At 40.3% G+C, this 21,241-nt stretch overlaps 1 protein-coding gene across 5 annotated transcripts in view; it reads left to right on the top strand.

Moving 5' to 3' along the window:
* Window positions 1-21,241, top strand: part of MOB3B (MOB kinase activator 3B) — an 81,278-nt gene that overhangs the window by 34,514 nt on the left and 25,523 nt on the right. For 3 of the 5 annotated variants that reach the window (XM_087957613.1, XM_087957614.1, XM_087957609.1), the window contains exon 2: window positions 13,832-14,422. In XM_087957613.1, the coding sequence (XP_087813739.1) occupies window positions 14,005-14,422 (418 nt within the window). In that variant the 5' untranslated portion in view covers window positions 13,832-14,004. Of the gene's footprint in view, window positions 1-11,172; window positions 11,386-11,659; window positions 13,377-13,831; window positions 14,423-21,241 lie in introns of those variants that run through there. The other 2 variants (XM_087957612.1, XM_087957610.1) reach the window with 2 other exon arrangements.

The raw sequence follows: 21,241 nt of genomic DNA on the forward strand, positions 1-21,241 counted from the left end.
CGGCAGGTCCTCGCCCATCTTCTCTGGATAAGTGTCTCTACAATGTCAGCGCAGCTCTGGACAATGCCCTGGCAGTGCCTTCTCTTGACATTCCGGTTCTGGCCTCGTTCTCATCTTCTGGCACTCCCACGGAGCCAGAAGATATCCTGAAACCGGATGATAAACGTTCCGAACAGACCCTCAAGCGCAATCACCAGGCCGCTGCTTGGGCTGTTTGGGCTTCAACAGCAGCATCCTTTTTCACGAGGGCATCCATACGGTGGCTGTGCCAACTCCAGAATAGATTGCCTGCTTCTGACCTTCGGTCTCACCAAGACCTTAATAAGATTATTGCAGCGGCAGAATTCACTGTGGATGCCACTCTCAATTCCGCCAAATTTGCACCCAAGGCCATGGCATCTTCTGTAGCAGCAAGAAGACTTTTATGGCTCCGAAATTGGCAGGTGGAGTCACGCCGAAAATGGAAGCTGGCTTTAGTTCCATTCACAGGCGATAAGCTTTTTGGCGATGCTCTGGAACCTTATCTCATCGAAACCAGAGATAAACGTAAAATGCTCTCTTCCTCTGGGAAGAAAGCCGACTATCGCCCTGCTCCTTATCACCCTCCTGCCTTCCGAGCAGAGACTTCATCTCGCTTCCCCCACTCTCACAGGCCATACTCCCAACGCCAAGACCAACGGGCAGAAACATCTGGCAGGCAACAACCTTCTACTGGTAAACAGCTCTTTCGGGGGGAGGGGGTCGTTCCTTCCGTCGCTCTAAGTAATCCCTCGTTCTCCCCACCTATTGGAGGTCGCCTAGCCTTCTTTGCCTCCAAATGGGAGGAGTCAACGACGGATGCCTGGGTGCTCAGCACTATTAGATCAGGGTTACAATTGGACTTCCTAACGTCACCCCCCCAAAAATTTTTTTGATCTGTCCTGTCTCTCGGGACATTTCCAGGCAAGCCCTCATGAATCAGGCCATTCATCACCTTCTTGAAATCAGGGCTATTCAACCTGTTCCCCCCTCTAAATGGGGACGTGGACTTTACTCTCGCCTTTTCATCGTTCCCAAAGCCTCAGCGGGGTGGCGAGCCATCCTTGATGTAAAATTTCTCAACCAATTTGTAAAATACAGGTGATTTAAAATGCAGACTCTGCATTCTATTTTAGAGAGAGTTCGGGAGGGCGACCTCCTCTCTTCCATTGATCTCACTGAGGCTTACCTCCACATCCCAATTTGGCCTCATCATCGCCAGTTTCTCCATTTTTGTTATCAGAATACCCATTACCAGTATTGAGCACTTCCCTTCGGCCTCTCATCAGCTCCAAGGGTCTTCACAAGAGTTCTGGCAGCATTGATGGCATCTCTGCGTTCTATTCCAGTGAGGCTCCAATGCTACTTGGATGACATTTTGATTCTTCCCTCTTCCATCCTTGTGGCCCATTGGGATCTGCAAATTACCCTGTCATGTCTCCAGACCCACGGATTTTCCATCAATACCAAAAAGAGCCAACTCTCTCCCACCACCAAATTGCAACACATGGGAGCAGTCATCGATACCATGTCGTATCAGGTTTTCCTGTCCCCAGCTCGTGGAAAGAGCCTTGGAGAGATCATCAGCCAGATCCAGTCACATCAAATTGTCCCCCTGTTGCTGCTGTCCAAACTTCTGGGGAAGATGGTCTCCTGTATTGGCATCGTCCCGTGGGCTCGGCTCCACTCCCGACCCCTCCAATGGTTCCTGCTTCCCTACCAACGAGCAGGAACCAGCCACTCATCCATCAAGGTCCCACCCCTGCCACAAATCCGGAGATCTCTCAATTGGTGGCATTCCCCATCAATCTGAAGGGGACTTCTGTTCAGGGAGCCAGACAGGCTAATGATAACCACCGATGCCAGACTCCTGGGTTGGGGTTCCCATACGTAGGGCCAGATAGCTCAGGGAGTTTGGTCCAGATCAGAGCAGACCCTTCCCATAAATTGGCTAGAGCTCAGAGCCATTTTTCTGGCTCTCAAGCATTTCAGGCAATCAGTGACCGGATCTCATGTTCTAGTCCTTACGGACAACATGGCCGCAAAGGCTCATGTCAACCGGCAAGGGGGGACGAGGTCCAAAGCCCTCATGGGAGAGGCTCTACGGTTGGGGTTATGGGCAGAGAAACAGCTGTTGTCGATCTCAGCGGACCACATCCTCTGGGGTCGACAACTCCCAGGCCGACTGACTCAGCAGGAGCCTAGTCAACCAGGCAGAATGGTCCATTCCTCCATCTCTATTCAGGGATCTTTCCCTCAGATTCAGAACAGCAGAGGTGGATCTCTTCTCCACTCCTCAAAACGCCCAAGTCACCAGATTCTTCACCAGGTTTCCTTGCCAGGGAGCGGAGGGGACCAATGCTCTTCGGTGCAGATGGCCCAAGGGTCTCTACGCCTTTCCCCCACTTCCCATCATTCCGGCAGTAATTCGGAAGATGTTGGAGGAACGTGCGGAGCTCCTCCTCCTGGCACCCTATCGGCCAAGGAGGCCCTGGTTTGTGGACCTGGTCAACCTATTGGTGGCTTCTCCGTGGAAGATCCCAGCCCATCTAATCTCCCTTCACCAGGGGGCCCTGCTCCACCCAGAGCCCCAGTGGTTCAAGCTGACCGTGTGGCTAGAGGAGGCTGATCTTCCAGAAAGGGTCATCCTCATTATCCTGGTATCTCGCAAACCATCTACAAGATGCATCTATGATGCCACCTGGAAGGCTTTTTCCCGATGGTGCCTCAGGGAGGGTCTTTCTCCTGTTTCAGCCTAGTTGGCAGAAGTTCTTAGCTTCCTTCAGCATGGGCTGGAGAAAGGTTTGGCCTCCAACACCTTATGCAGGCAGGTTGCGGCCCTCTCCTCGGTTCTTTCATGGGGTTCGCTTCCTTCCTTATCCCATCACCCTTAAGTCAGGAGGTTTTTGAAAGGGGCTTCCAACCTGCACCCTCCGGTGGTTCACAGGTATCCTTCCTGGGACCTTCATATGGTCCTTAATGCCCTCACAAAGCCCCCCTTTGAACCCCTTAGAACAGTGTCTCTCCGTTTTCTGATTCTGAAGGTAGTGTTCCTTATTGCCATCACTTCTGCCGGGAGGGTTTCTGAGCTTGCTGCTCTTTCCATCAGACAGGACCTTTGTTCCTTTCACAATGATAGGGTTGTCCTCAGTCTGGACCCCTCATTTATTCCGAAGGTTAACACCTAGTTTCACAGGTCCCAGGACATTGTTTTTGCCTGACTTTTGTCCTCTCCCGCACCATGACTTAGAGTGGCAGTGGCACACGCTAGAAGTAAGAAGGGCTCTTAGAATATACATTAAGCGCACTTCCTCCTTCAGGAAGTCGGAAGCCATGTTTGTTTCCTTTTTCCCTTCTCACTTGGGGCACAAGGCCTCTTCTCCTACTATTAGCAGGTGGGTCAGGTCTTGCATTGAGCAGGCCTACAAAGCTGCGTCCCTTCCGGTTCCCCGAGGTTTGACGGCGCACTCTACCAGAAGCGCGGCCACTTCTGCTGCCTGGGTGACCCAAGCATCCTTGGAGGAGATTTGTTGTGCGGCCACGTGGACATTCCCGTCTCCTTTCATCAGACACTACCGTCTGGATGCTTTTGCCTCGACGACTGCAGCCTTCGGCAGACGGGTGCTCAACAAGTGGTTCCACAGTCGGTGTGATGAGCCAGACAAGGACCCACCCATGGACATGCAAGCTTTGGTATGTCCCATCCTGGGCTCTCGATGCAGCATGGAGGAGAATGGGCGTTGGTAGAAGTTACCGTGAACGCCCTTTCTATCTATGCTGTGAGAGAGCCCAGCCCCTCCCTTGATTCGTCTGGAGAGGGTAAGACATATTTCTGTATTTATTTTGGGCTTTCAGAGACACCTTTCAGTCTGTCAAGTATCTTCACCAAAGCTGGGGTCTCTCCCGGAGGCTGGCTTTTATATCTTAGTACAGATTCAGCTAATTGACATCATAGGAAGGAGTCAACCCATCCTGGGCTCTCTCACAGCATAGATAGAAAGGGCGTTCAGGGTAACTTCTACCAACACCCATTCCATTTGTCATAGCCAGTATGGACTATCAACATAAAAATGGCAGTCCAAGGCACCAAGAAGAACAAGTGGGAAACAGTGGGATTTAAAAATGTTCACTACCGATTCTGTGGGTGTGGCTTGTGGGTGTGGCTTGGTGGGCATGCCAGGGGAAGGATAATGTAAAATCTCCATTCCTACCCCACTCCAGGGAAGGATACTGCAAAATACCCATTCCTAGAGGAAGATTACTGCAAAATCCCTATTCCCTCCCCACCCCACTAACCTGCTTTCCAGTTCCGTTCTCCTGTGCAGGACAACAAAAGAAGACCCAGCCAATCAGCTGGGACTCGGGAGGTGGAGAATAGATGGGGCCGGGGCCAGTCAGAGGTGGTATTTGCTGGTTCTCCGAACTACTCAAAATTTCCACTACCGGTTCTCCAGAACTGGCCAGAATCTGCTCTATACCACCTCTGGTGGGATTCAGTGCCACAATGCCCGTACAATACATCAGATATGATGAAAATAACTATGAATACAGTCAGTCATTAACTTACGACCACAACTGAGCTCAAAATTTCTGTTGCTAAGCAAGACAATTGTTAGATGAATTTTGCCCCATTTTACGACCTTCCTTTCTTCATCGTTCAGTGAATCACTGCAGTTAACAATTGTTAAGTGAATCTGCTTCCCTGTTGACTTTGCTTGTTAGAACTGGCATGTCAAACTTGTGGCCTGTGGGCCAGATGCACTGGCTTTTTATATAATACCCAAACAGCACTATACATATATGTAGCACCACCTCAGTGGCCCCATCTTTAGAAAGGGAGGGGACAAACTGTTTCAGAAGGGATGCTTATTCTCTATTATTTTTCTTGTGCATCAGGGTTCAAAGCATTTTAAGTCACGCTACCTACTGTAAATTGCTCCTTGCTAAGCTTCGTTTCTTAGAAGCAGAAATTGTCAGTATTTTGACATAGATTTGCATATAATACTGGGTTTGTATAATATCAGATGCTGCAAGAAACTATGTTAAAAGTGCAGTTTGAAGGCAGGTTAGTGGCAGCCAAATCTGATGCTGTCTGTTAAATGTTTTGTTGTGGGAAGTGGATATATTTAGATGATTCTCTCTTTGTAATACTAGGTTACTTCAACAAAATGACAGGTCTTTATACCATTCAATTGTAGGGTAGGCAACAGAAGTGGAGTTTGGAGAATTTCATTGAGGAAGAAATGTTGAGTGAACTGTATTGGAACTCGGATTCTAACATTGATTTATTTTTTACATGTTTTCTTACATTTTTGTCCTTCACGACAATGTTCTTTTGAAGTTACAGGTTATGGAATTCATCAAGACCATTTGAAAAAGATTTTAGAACATTGTCATGTAGCAAAGTTAACCTTTGCTAGCACAAAAGGTTAACCAGCAACGCCAATTCTGACACCCCCAGTCTCTCAAAATAACCAAGTCAAGCGGGCAAGAAATATATTTTAATATGTCCTTCAAGGGAATCAGCATGTTAGTCTGGAATTTAGTTTTGAAAGCTTAAGCGAGAGTCTTTGGTTCACATTGATGAGCCACTGGGGGAAACTCTGAAGTGGCTGAGAATTTTTCTATATACAGGTGGTCCTCGACTCACAACTGCAGTTCAGCCCAAAATTTCTGTGGCTAAGCAAAACAGTTGTCCTATTTTATGACCTTTTTTGCCAGATTGGTAAGTGAATCACTGCAGTTAAGTTGGCAACACAGTTAAGTGAATCTGGCTTGCCCATTGACATTGCTTGTGAGAAGGTTGCAAAAAGTGATCACATGACACTGGCATACCACAGTTGTCAATTATCACATACACACACACACACACACACACACACACACACATTATAAATCAATGAATCTTCTACCCTCCTTGACACTGGGAGAGGTACTCCCCTTCCCTGCAAATTTTCTTGTTTATTGGAAGACACTGCTGCTGCTTCCAGCCCCTGCTCTTTCCCATTGCAGCTGGTTTACAACAACTCACCATAGCCAAGTTGCTGTGGGACAACTCGCTGCAGGAAAAAAGTTACATTCATATCGAAGAAATAATGGAATGGAATCATTAAATAAAAGATGCCAAAGGAGGGACAGAATGAATTATGAATGACACAAATTAAAATAATTTTTTAAATTATTTTAAATAATTAAATTTAATTGTTGAATGGTACTACAGCAAATTGGCCCATGGCGAGTTGGCCGTGTCTTGTTGTCCCACAGTGAGTTGGCTGTAACGTGGCAAGTTGGCCGTGCCAAGTTGTCTCATCCCACATTACAACTAGTCTGCATGTCTCAGTGCTCCAGGGCTATGTTGGCTTCCTCTTGCACGTTGTGCTCTCTCTCCCTTCTTCTTCATCAGGGGTGGAAAGCGGAAAGTTGTTAGGAGAAAAAAAGGAAGGTACTAACTGGCAGGTAAGTTGAGAAGCTTGTTTCACTTGCAGACAGCAATATATGCTGCCCATTGATACTCTAGGCCTGCTCTGTCATTGGCAAGTTGACAGTCCCTGGCTTAAGGTTGGGCACTGCAAGGTCAGCTGAATAGGTATCTTACTTGGTCATGCATTTTCTTCTTAACCCAAGAGAGGATCTACATAGCAGGGATGTCAAACTGGCTTTCCTTGTGCAGGCCATGCCCACCCCAGCTCTGCGAAGGGGAAAAATTTCGCAAAATGTCATGTCACGGCAACATGACATGGCGAGTTTGACAACCGTGATCTATAGTGTCTGACTGAAAACAGCAGGATGATGCCTTATATCCAGCTATGACTATTCAGTGTGTGCTAGGGAAGCTTGGGTCGTGCAAAATAACCAGGAGGATTTCATGCAACTGATTGTCTTCAAGTTGGAGACTCCTGCTCTACAGTTCTTGGAATTAAAAATAAAAATCATAGGTAGCAAACTTCAGTTAGGCTAACTAAGCCAAAATTATTTTTTCTTGCCAGATTGTATCAGCTGTGTCTAATGAGGTGACAACAGTGTCTGGAGCACTAAATCCCATCCAGCTGGATTTACTCATTGGCTGGACAGCTCAGTAGGATGGTGATTTTGGGTGGCTTCTTATGAAGAACTTCTAGGAATTAGACTCAAGGCCTGTGAATAGAACATTTAACTTGTTTGTATCTTGAAACAGACTGAAATTAGATTGCCGTGAAGCAGAAGAAAAAAAAAAGCTTTCTGTCTTTGATCTGGAGAAAAAGAAAGTAGTGAAACTTTTCATAGTATAATGATTATCATCTGCTATGTGTTAGTCAAGCTCCTATTAAAACTTTCAAAATAATAGCCAATTAAAAAGTTGGTAGCTTCCCACATTGTTCCTCATGTTTGTTTTAAGAACATCAGAGCAAATATTTATAGCATCTTCAGATATGTTTAGAGGTGGTTGGTGATGAGATTAAGAGATTCAAACAGCAAAAAGTAGAATAAAAATTATATTTCTTGACAAGACTGCATGGGTGAATAGTTCTGAAACTCTGACTTCAGATATCGGTGCTGTTCATTTTCCTTGATCTCCAGAAGGCCTGTCTAAAGCAAATAGGTTTAAATTAAGATTTCTATTTATTGTTTTAATGTTTTATATGGCATTTTATTGAAGGATTGTAAACCACTTATAGTCACTTTTGGAAGAGGAGCGGCATATAAGTTTAATAAATTAAATTAATAAAGTCTTCATGGTAGGCTTAATCTTGGGATCATTAGCTCCAATTTTAGTAAAACGACCACAAAAATGAGTTTGTTGGTTTAGCTGTGACATAAAATGTGTGGGATGCATGTATATTTTTAATACATTTTATTTGCGTACCGTATCTCTGCAGGCCTCAACTCTGTCACAATATTTAAAAAATTTGTAACTATAGAAACAATAAACTGAAGGCAAACACATATCTTTTAAAAGAACAAATGAAAACTGCTTCCTTATAATAAAATACCACTAAGCATTAACATGAACAATTTACAATTCCTTATGGGACAGGGAAGCTGATAAATATACATCTGCTGAAATACCTGTGGATCAGTGGTGGTATTCAGCCGGTTCACACCGGTTCAGGTGAACAGGTAGCAAGGATTTGGTGTGGGTCGCTGAACTGGTAGTAACTTCTGCCTGGCCACACCCCTGATCCGGTTGCTCGCTCACCCCGCCTGCTTGATGCTTGCCCCGCCCAATCAATCCTTAAGGTATTTCTTTTTTTCGCCCTCCCGACAATCAGCTGTGCCAGGATTCCCCTCGCTTACTTATTGCTTTGCCCAGGAGGCTTCCCTGAGGCCCAGGAAGGCAAAAAATGGAGGGGGAGCATGCACACCCTCCATTTTTTTGTCTTCCTGGGCCCCAGGGATGTCTTCTGGGAGCAACCCCCCCAGAGGCTTCCCTGAGGCACAGAAGGTCCCAAAAGGAAGTGGGGGGGGGTGCTGCGCACCCCATCCAGGCTCCATTTTTTTTCTCCTTCCTAGGCCCCAGGGAAACCTGGGAGCAAAAACAACAACAACAACCCCAGGAGGCTTGCCAGAGGCCCAGAAGGCCCAAAAAATGGGGGGGAGGGGGGCTGTAAAAAAGTCACACCCACCCACTCACATGGCCATGTCCACCAAGCCATGCCCACCAAGCCACACCCACAGAACTGGTCGTAAAAATTTTTGAATCCCACCACTGCTGTGGATGGACCTTTTTGGATTCATCCCAAATATTACAGGGATATGATAAAGCACTCTCTAATGGTATGTTTTATCTGACATCTTGTTCAAAACATTTTAGCTACTGTGTTTAATGTTGATTTGAAAAATCTTTTAAAATATTTCTTGTATTTTCTTCTCTATGCAGCAGCTGCTTTCTATTTGGAAAGTATAGATAAAGGGCTTCGTGTGTGAGATGTCCAAAGCTGCCTGTTCACATTTGTACTGGAAATTACCCAGTCTTTCATCAAAATCAAGGATTCATTGCAGCATATTACAACACGTGAAAACAGATACACAGGAAATCATTATATTTACTCCAGCTTCCCATATTTCACTTTAATTTTATTGAGCATGGGCTACATGTTTTATAAAGCAGGAAACTACTTTTTAATGAATCCCATTCTTTTTCTTGAACTTGAATTCAAAATGGATTGCCAATCAGTTGTTGAATTTCTCATTTGTTAATCCCATTACAGGAATGAAGGCAAATATTGCCAAAGAAAAAAATATAGGTATGGTAAATATTTGCTAGGGGCAAGCATGCTAATATTGGATTATTTTCCCTTGGAACTCAAGTCTTCTTTTTCCTAAACTTTACATTATTATGTGTATTTATATTACATTTAATATATTCTGAGCACCTTTCTTCCTATTGTTGAGATGTGTTATTTATTTTATTTATTTAGGGTATGTCATATCATACATGGACCTGCAATGTATATTAACATTTCACCTAGATTAATTAAACGCAATAAAATATAAATATTAAAAAGAGCTAAATTCAAATACCAATGAGATGTGTATTTTAATGTGATGTTTTCCTTCTTTATATCAACAAAACAATTAATATTCTTGCTTTAAGTGACACAAATTGGACTTAAAGAGGAAGAGTCAAGGATTAAAAAAGTATTTGGGCAAACTTGCCTGAAAAGTGCTTCCGGTGAGGTCACCGGAAGCACTTTTTCATAAAAAGATGGCGCCTAGCTGATGCCGGTACGCGCGGCGCCCAGCTGATGCCGGTACCGGGCGCGGCATAAAAAAGGTTGGGGATCACTGCTTTAAGTGACACAAATTGGACTTAAAGATGAAGAGTCAAGGATTAAAAAGTATTTGGGTGTAAAATTTTTGGCAGGGTGGGGTAAAGCTGCATCCTGAAATCAGAGACCCTTTCCTGGTCCGGTAAGTGGAATTTGAACAAGACAAAGAACCAAACCAATATAAAGCATCTCTCCCTCTCAGAATTGGCATATACAATTCCACAAACAAAATGTGTTGTCAAAATAATTGGCTTTTCCTGTTGGTGGAAGGAGGTGCCAGCTTGTACAAGCACTTTTTGAAATAATGACACAGATTGTTTCACAGTTCCCACAGCCTTCATGTAACTGTGACACTTGTGGCCTTAGAGTATTCAGTCCAGACACAAGGGAGGTTGTCTATTTTGTAATAAGCGTGAAAGAAAGGTCAAGTGCTAATATAGCAGCATCTGTAGAACTCTAAATAATTGTAACAGTCAGAAGTGCACAATGAATGCTTCCCCCTCCTCTTTTTGGGAGAATGAGGTAATATACTGTTAGTGTCTTTTCCTTCCCTAACAGATGTTTTTATTTGGTTATAATATTCATCTGATTGCATGAAAAATATGTAAAAAGCTCTATCTGGATGCATGCAATGTCATAATAAAAGCCACATGGTTTCATGTATTATTTTGGGGGTACACATAAGATATTACCAGAGTTTCTAGCCATGTTATTTTTATCTTTGGAAATCCATAGGTTAAAAAAAAGGGAAGAAAGAGTAGTGAAAATAATTGGATTCCTCCTTTGTCCCGTTCCTTCATTTTGTGACCTATTTATTCACTTAATTTATTAGATTTTCATCCCATCTTTATTACTTGATAAGTAACTCAAGACGGCAAACATACCTAATACTCCTTTCTCTTCACAACAACTCTGTCAAGTAAATTGAACTGGAAGAGAGTGAACGTACTAACTTAAAGCCATTTAATCAAAGGCAATTTTGGTGTTGTTACTCTGCTTTGGGATTGCAGCATCTGTCTAAAGCACGGGTGGGAAACAATGACCCTTTTATGACTTGTGGACTTCAACTCCCAGAATTCCTGAGCCAAAAGGGCTGTCTCGGGAATTCTGGGAGTTGAATTCCACAAGTGATAATTGGATCATAGTTCCCCATCTCTAAAGCAACATCAAGGAGTCTTTGTGTCAGAACTCTAGATGATCAATATTTAATAGCCAATATTCTAACAGTGGTAGAAAACAGATGTACATATATCCTTTCTCAACTGATTTTTTTTTTTAACGTCAACATCTCATTTCACATGAATTGAACGTTCAGTTAGGATCTAATGATTCTATGAATTGAACATTCTATTAGGGATCTAATGATTAATTTTGCAATGATCAATTTTCCTTTTAGTCTCCATAAGACTGAGCACACCAGCGAGCTTCAATTGCATTGGACTTTTGAACTAATAAGTAACTTATTTTCACTAATTTAAGACAGATTCTCCAATTTTGCTAGGATCTGTTGTTGGCATTTTGCTGCTCTCTTCCTTGGAGATTGTCTAGCATCTATCTAGCTTATCTAAATAATGATATTATGATTAATAGGAAGGAAGAAACATGACAACTTCTTGAGGTGAGAATCAAAATCAACCAAACTTATTACTTAATCAGTGGTATAACTCAGTGATCCCCAACCTTTTTACTTAATCAGTGGTATAACTGCCTTGTGATGTCCCGGTGACTTTCTGTTTTTTTTTGTGGGGGGGAGGATATGCATTTCCTGACTTGTTCACGGACCGTGTTAATGACCCCTGGTATAACGCTTGATTCGGTATATGCTTTTCTACTTAACTGCTTAATATATATAAATTTTAAGGCGCTTTATGTACTAACACAGCCCAAGAGGAAGTCTATGTGTAAGCTAAAGTGTATGAATCTAGTTGATTGCAGAACATCTAAAATTTGGGTTGCAGTAGCATCAATTTCCTATTCTACAAATTATAAGGGGCAAATTTATAGAAAATGGTAGGATCTCAGTTTGTACAGAGAAGAGAGGAAGAAAAAAATAGTGATATTTATAAAATAGAATTCTCTGGTTTTTTTTAAAAATACTATCATATTAGAAAGAGGCTTGGAATGATCTCAGAATCCCATGAAAACGAAATGATTTGTGTATGTGTAAGTGTGCATGCTTTTCATTCAGTTTTCTTAAATGGAAAGAGAGAGGAAAAAACATACTTTTTCTCATTTACTAGTTGTCATCTGCCATTTTCACAGCTCTGTCTTCAATTATATTCCTTGTGGTTGATGAACTATAAATTTTGATGAGTCAGCTGATTTACAGTATATATCCTAAGGGACAGCAAAAAATGTCAGAACAATGTCTTCAGAATTACGCATTAAAAATGTGGTTGCTGTTATTATTAAATTATCCTTTCCAACTGTTCTTTTCTTTCCAAGAGAAAACAATGAGGAATACCATGCAAAGTAAACAACCAATTGATTAAAGTCACAATTAACATAATATTTCAATAAACCAAATCTATAAGTTATATATAATGATAATATAGCAATAGCAATAGCACTTAGACTTATATACCGCTTCACAGTGCTTTACAGTCCTTTCTAAGCAATATAAAACAGTAACTACACACAAAACAATCTTGGTGTCCTTACTAAAACCAAACCACAGATCAGGCATAATTTAATAAATAATTGAGGCCATAAAGTGCCAGAAATGAAATAATATGAAATAAAACTAAGCCATAACAAGTGAACCAAGAAGAATGCGATGGTGTCAGAGTATTTCCTTGCATTACCCCTTGTTTCTCAATCTAGTTTTTGAAGTGTTTCCGTGCTACAGTTCAAAGATTGCTGGGTATTTATCTTTTCCTTCTTATACTGTTCTCCAGCAGGGGAAACCCAGAGTTTCAAAACACGATTGGAATGATTTTTCTTCCCTCTGAGAAAATGTTTCAGTAGAGCATAGTGAAGTCTAATTTGGACAGTTCTCTTATTAAAGTTTTAATTCATTTTTCAATTCCAAAATGAATTAAAATTGAGAAACCAACAAAAAATAATGCAGGTATTCCTTGACTTACCACCACAATTGGACCCAACATTTCTGTTGCTAAGCGTGACAGTTGTTAATTGAGTTCTGCCCGATTTTACAAGTTTTTTTTTGCCACATTTAAACAAATCACTGCATTTGTTAAATGAAGCATGTGGTCACTGAGCGAATCTGGCTTCATTAACTTTAAGATTATAAATGGTGATCACATGACACTAGGACAGTGCAAGTGTCGCAAATACATGCCAGTTGCCAAGCACCTGAATTTTGATCATGTAACCATGGGGATGCTTCAACAGCTGTACATTTGAAAACTGGTCCTAAGTCACTTTTTTCAGAGCGCATGTAACTTCGAATGAATGTAAGTCAAGGACTACCTGTAACTATAGATAAAACAAGAACCATCAAAGAAAACAGCAAACAGTTTGTCACCTTTCAAGAACTGTTGGAGAAGCCGATGGGGCTGAAATAGATAAAGCCGTGTCTCCTTTTTTCACCTTTCTTTTCATGCTACAATGTGAGAAACCACTGAGGATGGGAGTCCGTTTCCTCAGGCATTTTACGATTTCCCTTTTTAAACTCTCCAACTTTCTTTTTAAGAAATTAAGATTATTAGTAACTAGATATTGTATGTTTTAACTATTCTATTAACTGAAGATAGAATGGAATAAATTGTGTCTCTTGTGAAATTTTTGAAGTGCTTATATTTGCATCTGTGTGAATGTGTTTCTAATGGGGAAAATTAAACATAGGAGCCATTTCTTACCAACTTAACAATAAACGGTATTTATCACTTAATATAAATTCCTATAAAACTGTATATTTTGATATATGCAAAACAACTCTATTGATAAATAAAATTGTGACTTGTTTAGAACTTTACAATCATGAGTTAAATAATAGCACTTTAACTACTCTGGCTTTCAAATAAAGAAAATTCTAATGAATTGTCAGAAATCATTTTTAGCACTGACCTGTAGTTGTTGTTTTTTTCTCTTTGAATTTTTAGGAATATGACATTATCCAAGAAAACGTCAAACCAGGACACCTAGCGGACTAAGGATTTCTGTTGGAGAAATCTTTTTTCCTCTCTGGAAATATATATAAATACTTATATATACATACATAAGAATACCATTATTCTAGTGCCTCGCTGTGGTTGGAATTTGGCAGCTGGAAGATATGTCCATTGCACTCAAGCAAGTTTTTAATAAGGACAAGACATTCCGTCCCAAACGGAAATTTGAACCTGGGACCCAGAGGTTTGAGCTTCACAAACGAGCGCAAGCTTCACTCAATTCTGGAGTGGACCTGAAGGCAGCTGTGCAGCTGCCCACTGGAGAAGATCTAAACGATTGGGTTGCTGTTCACGTAGTTGACTTTTTCAATAGGATCAACCTAATTTATGGAACTATCTGTGAGTTTTGCACAGAGAGAACCTGCCCTATGATGTCAGGTGGGCCTAAGTATGAATACCGGTGGCAGGATGATCTAAAGTACAAGAAACCTACACCATTACCAGCACCCCAGTATATGAATCTTTTGATGGACTGGATTGAGGTGCAAATCAACAATGAGGACATATTTCCAACTAGTGTAGGTAAGTTTATCCATGTCTAAGCATTGTACCCTTTCAGTAGTTTTCTCCTAGAATCTGTCAATGGTATTTAAAAAAATGGAAACAGTAACAATTCCAGGACTTTTTATTAAAGGTTCGATTTTTGCCGTTGTATAGCGTATATGAATAAATGAATTGCAAAGAGACATTGGTTTGTATTTGTTGCAGAGGAAGAGTTCCAGAGTAGCAAAAAAGGGAAGTAATTAAGTCACCAGTTCCCTTACATTCTGTCATGTAAAATGAGTATTGAATGTATATAATTGAATTTCAGTTTATTTCTGTTATATATACTTCTTTATTTCTTCAATTCAGTGACAGAACAACTGTGGGCAGCTTAAATATAAAAACAGAATACAAATACAATAATGTAAATAAAGTATACAATAAGGGAAATAACAAAACAGCAATCCCGAGCACATTTTCACTACAGATACAACATTTTCACTACAGATACAGATCAAACACCTCTAACATCTACCCTACTATCAAGTTGGGAGGGGCTGTGCAAATTTTGCATGAAACTCATTCCAGAAGGCAGACACCGGGACAGAAACATATTGTTGATTTAACATATGTTGATTTATAGTGAGACCTAAGAACAATATGGTTTTTCTACATTCTGCTATTGTATTTAGGACCAAGTCCAATGGCATCACAGCTGCCGTTTTAAAAAGATCCAGATGGTAGGATTGTACATTTTAGAATGTTATATATAGTATTGTCCATGGTGCCAGTAAGTAGCAGCCTGGTTATTATACACATTGCAAAAGGGCCATAGTGAAGCATTCTATATTTTTAAAGAGTTCTCCAATTATTACCAATAAGGCGTAGGATGGCTCATACGATGTCACACATAGCCTAATGGCCATGGCAAAACCTTTCTGCTGATATTCTGATATTCTACCTATTATTAGTTGGAATTCAATGATGTCTCATCCAGTGGTTGGATTCAAAAAAATTTACTACCAGTTCTATGGGCGTGGCTTGGTGGGCGTGGCAGGGGAAGGATACTGTAAAATCTCCAATCAGAGGTGGTATTTGCCAGTTCTCCAAACTACTCAAAATTTCTACTACCAGTTCTCCAGAACTGGTCAGAACCTGCTGAATACCACCTCTGGTCTCATCCTTAATAATGTCCCACCTGTGTTGGATTGGGGAAAATCTCCCCAACGATTCAGAATATTCAAAAAGAGCTGCTCCAAAGATCTGGGCTGACCAAGAGTATATAAGCTTTAGACTAGAGAAAAAATATGGACAAAACTTCTTGCTTCTCACTGAGCTTGATTATTTCAGACATTTCATTACTCAAACTAGATAACATCATCAGTGCTAGTATTGAGTAGGTTTTGCTCTCATTTTTCTCCCTACCAGCACTGATGATGTTACCTAGATTGGGTAACGAAACATCTGCAAGAAAATCTGCAAGCTCAGAGAGCACCAAGGACCCCCTCATTTCAACCCTGAGCTACAGATATTCTCCTCTATCAGAATAAACTCCGATTAGATTAAGCCTAGCTCATGGCGTGTGGCAAAAAAGCATGGTGGCAACATCAATCATTTCTTCTTTATTTGTGGTGAGGCAGTGATGGTTTTAGGGAAAGTACATTTGCTTCTGTGAAGACAAAGAACAGTTCCTTGGACAACCGATGCTTTATCCATCAGACTGTATCTCACAGATGGTTTATATTGCTGGATTTAGGCCTGTATTATTAGAAAGTGACTCTTAGTTTACACTGTTGTATAAATGGCTGTATACTGCTTAAATGGCATTTCTAATGGTTATTTGCAAAATTTGTATGTTTTCTGGGTTAATCCTTGTAAATTGTCCTTCTTTAATTTTATATGCATCCATATAGAATATTTAGAGAAGGATTTCAAGAAATGCAATTAAGTAGAATGTTTGTTTAGGACTTAGTTCTTAAAGAGGAAGCAAGTAATTTCTGGAAGAACATGAATGCTTTGAGATAAGCAATTTCCCTTTCACATTTTCTCTTGTTTGCCCCTCTCAAGAAACACTGAGATTGATTGTAATACATTACTAGTAGGAACAAGAAGAATGAATGTTGTATTGGTAATTTATACTAAAACCACATTTTTGGGAGTTATTTTTCCAAAAGAAAACTCAAAACCTCTGTGTGTGCTAGGTTAGAAGATGTCTGTTTTGAATTCGTTGAATTCAAAGATTTGAACTTTGAGTTCTTTGGATTATACTGGAAATATTTGTGATGATACATGTAATAATCAGTAGCAGCTGAACTGCAGGGGCAGATATTAAATCCTCAGCCCACTTCTTGATATTTGGAGAAAGTTTTTGAATGTCACTTATTCAGTCAAAACATTTTCAGAATCCAAATTTGCTATAGAAATTTTTTCCAACTTAGACAAATTTGGCAGTTTCAAAGTTGTAGGATGGTTGCAGGGAATTCATGGTGTACTTTCCGACTCTAAATCAGTAGTTACAAGAACAGAGAAAAAAAAATTAGGGGCAGAAGCTGCAGACAGATAAGAATGACAAGCATCTCTTGTTTCCTGTACACCCATGAATGATGATGTTACACAGATGACTTCCTGTTGGGATCAAATAGGAAGGACCCAGAAACACTATTGAATGGAGTAGAGCAGGGGTGTCAAACTTGATTTCCTTGAGGGCCACATCAGGGTTGTGTTTGACCTTGGAGGCTGGGGAGGCGTGGCCAGGGTGGGTGTGGCCAGCTCAATGTCCGTTTTCAGCTGCGACTGCCTCCTGCAGCCCTCTGCTAATGAAAACAGCTCAGGAGGACTGCACGTGCCCCTGAGCGCAGTGCGGGCCGGTTCTTCGCTGTTTCCGGGGTGGCCCTGTGGGCCAGATCTAAGTATCCCACAGGCCTTGAGTTTGACACCCCTGCTGTAGAATAAACACTGTGATCCGGTCATCCCATTGGTGTCATCTCTGTTGGTCTGCTAGACCCTTCTCAGGCGAGTCCCAATATTTAATCTAAGCAAAAACTAGTCAAAACAATAACATATCATTACAGCACACCAGATTACGTATATTAGATTTGAGAATAATGTGGCTATTATAATATAATAATGAAAAAGTTACTGAAGCCAAGAAGGAAATTGCCCAATGCAGAATACTGTAGGCAGGAGTATGCCAACAATATTACAAACATGAAGATACATTTAATGTAGTGGAAAAAAATATCCAGAAAGAATATAAATGTTTTACAGAATGCTAATAGGGGAACACAGTGATGAAGCTATCATCTGAGAGAAGCCTATTCAGGAATCGCCTTCTTTTTGAGCTTCCAACAAAATATTTTATCTGCCCAGCAAAGCGTTTAGTTTCTTTGAATGTATTGTTCATGCATCATTAATTGTGTACATCCTTTTAAGCAGTCTCTTATTCTGGTGAGGGATGTTTAAGTTAATCTCAAGCCTTTCACTGTGGGCCATGATAAAGAAAGCAAGAATGATACAGATGTCAGGAAAGTATGTTAATACTGTACAAGGATTAGAGCTAAAATGTAGCATTAGAAATCCTAGTTCTGATTTGTTGGTAAATTCATTAAGGCAGAGTCTCTCTGAATACTTCAAATCTCCTCCATGCTTTCTGCAGTTTGGATCGAGTTGCCATTTATGAAATAAGCAACTATTATTTATGTCTCTTTATACACAATCCAAAACCAAGGCAGCTGTTTATCTCTAACAGGTTAGATTTGGAGGGTGTTTTGCCCTCATTTAGTTTTGCCCCTTTGGGTGCTGCATCAAAGAATCTCAATTATAGGAATCAGTGTGTATCTCTTCACATTGTATTAGTTTAATTTGCAAAATTGTAATTGTAAACACTTTTTGTTTGTTTATTTATTTAGGATCTGAGGCCAAATTTTGAAATAAGTGTCCATACAAATATTAAAATGATAAAATAGTAAAACGGTTGTGAGAAATAAAGAGAAGTATAGGTAGTCCTTAAATGACAACTACAGTTAGCCCAAAATTGCTAAATGAGACAATTGTTAAGCGAGTTTTGCCTTTTTTATGACTTATTTGCCACAATTGTTAAGTGAATTATTGAAGTTGTTAAGTTAGTAACATGGTTGTAAAATGAATCTGGCTTCCCCATTGACTACTGGTCAGAAGTTCACAAAAGGTGATCACATGACCCGGATATTGCAAAAGTCACAAATATGAGCCAGTTGCCAAGCGTCTGAATTTTGATCATGGAACCATGGGGTTGCTGCAATGATCTTAAGTGTGAAAAACGATCATAAGCCTCCGTTTGCAGGGCTGTTGTAACTTTGAATGGTCATTAAATGAATGAGTTGTAAGTCGAGGACTACCTGTAACTGACTTTGGAAATAACCATTTTAATATACTAAATAGCAGCCAGCCAATTAAGGTGTGGTCCTTTTTTAGCCCATTGCAACGGAGCAGAACCTATCCACTTCAATAGACGTTTTATGGAAATTTCCACTAGTGGATATAATCTTGGGCAGAATTATTTTAATTTATACAAGAGTTCAAAATAGTGTGGGTGGGGGGAAATCCTCAGTCTAGTAAACGGAGCAGCCCAGCTAAATTCATTATTGAGCTGCATTGCAGTTTTGTGTTTTTCTAAACGTTTTCAACTTGAGTGCATGTAATTGAAAAACTAAACGAATGTATACCGTCTCCAGATGATAAAAATATGTGATCTGATTCCTTATGTTCTGAATTTTAAAATGTTCTATAATCTCAGCGAGTTTCAGTTTCTAAAAATGTTGTGTCCCAAGAATTAGTCTGAAAATCCTTTCAGAATTAGTGCTATAGGAAGGATTATTGCCACTGTCAGTGCATTAATATGTATACATTTTTTTCTTTTATGTTAGAGAAGTGCGTGACATTTTACAGATGGAAACAGTAAATCTGATCCATGTTGGGAAGAGGAAAATGCAAATCTGGATTCATGTGTACAGATGGGATTATAGGGAGAAGAGCTAGATGGGGCTCCCTTCCACTGACATCAGTCAAAACACCCATTTTGTACAAAGTTTGTGATAAGGGTTAATCTCAAGACATAAAAATAAATATTTACTGGGGGGGGGGAGGAAAATGAAAAATGGGGACATGTTCAATGTGATTTGATAGAGCTGGAGCACAAAATCGCATCGTGTTTTTGGTCTTGGCTTTCACCCATCACTGAAACAACTCTTGCATCTTTTCCCTTCAGCAGTGGGGGACTCAGAAATGGAAGGACTAGCAAAGTTGGAGGAATTCACCAACTATGTTATTTAGTGTGTCTTATGCACAGGAATTAGAGCATCCCTATCAGCAGTAAGCTGGAAGAGAGACATCCGGTACTGAAAATGAGAACAGCAAAGTCCATATCTTGGGCGGCGGGGTGTGTGTGTGTGTTTGACAGCTGAAGGACAGGAAGAGAGAATTTTATTGAGTTGCAGGAAAAGCCCGTTGCTATTCTGGACACTATTGTGAAAATGCTAGTTACTGATTAATGTTTGCACATAGGTACAATTGGTTTCGCTAACAGCCAGTTTGTTAGTTAAGCCTGATATAAATGTAAGGTGTTGTCAAATGTAACATTTTAGGTTTTTTTTTTATCATGGCTATTTGTTGCCGGCCATTTTCTCCCTACCAAATGGATATAATATTCATATGCTAGAAAAATAACTGATAATTCTCCACGAAGAACATGAACTGAACTGTGAATAGTGCAATACAGTTTATGGATCTGAATAAGAAGTATTGAAAATTATACGAAACACTGCAGAAAAACCCCAAAGCCTTTTCCCCTGCATTTATGAACATTTTTCCAAAGGTGGTATTAATAAATATGGAATAAAGTTTGGACAATACTCTCATGCCAAAACATGATTTTTTAAAGCAATGTTTCTTAAATGTTTTGCTCTCAAGACCCCTTTCCACTTCTAAAATTTACTGGGGTGAGCTTTGGTTTGTTTGGTTTATTTTTTTAACAAAAAAATAATGAAAAATGTGAGGTAATATTAATTTTTTGCAAATATCTTCAATATCCGACAAAAAAAATCACAGACGACCTATTTAAGAATCATTTGTTTAGAGTTTTCTACCCAGGAATGCAAGCTTATTTGCTGGGCTGTTACTGTCAATCATGTCTTTAAAATGCTGCAGATGGAGATTCACTTCTGATCTTTCCTAGCTAACCATTGAGTATTGTTTGTTTATTTAACTATGTTCTTTACCCCAGAGTTCTGCTTATATAAATAAACACTTATACATAAGAACTAAAGTGTCCTACAATAATGAAGCAAAATGTGGAACACGAAATGTGACTATCAAAATCAGAATAGAATGTATTGCTTATACAACAGCATTGGTGAGACCTTCCCTATTCCTTCCTAGTTGACAGTTAATTTTAGCATTCCAAAATGGATGTTTTGCTTTGAGCACCAAACAATTTATGGCATATATTTACCGATAAGCTCATCCACAGATAAGCTGACTCTCAAGCTTTTACCCAAAATACTGTAAAAACTGTACCACCTGTGGATAAACCAATGCTCAAAATGTTCATGTAATATTTACAGTTGCCTTAAATGTGGGTGATCCGTGGATTATTCTTGTTTCATGGTGTTTGCAAAAGGTACAGCTATTTTAGTGATTCAGAGAGATGTACTTCATTCATTCTGATTTGTTGCTTTGAATAGCTGTGGGGATATTAGACATTAGTAAGTTTAAATTTTAGGTAACTTGACGTGTTACTGCGTGCCAAAAACATTGAACAGAAATTTTTATGTATAAAATACATTGGCTCTTTCTCCAAAGAGTTACCAGTGGTTTATATAT

The sequence above is a fragment of the Notechis scutatus genome, chromosome 2, assembly GCF_049901735.1.
Source record: "Notechis scutatus isolate UNSWTSFEM ecotype Mainland chromosome 2, rNotScu1.2, whole genome shotgun sequence".
In the NCBI taxonomy this organism is placed as follows: domain Eukaryota; kingdom Metazoa; phylum Chordata; class Lepidosauria; order Squamata; family Elapidae; genus Notechis; species Notechis scutatus.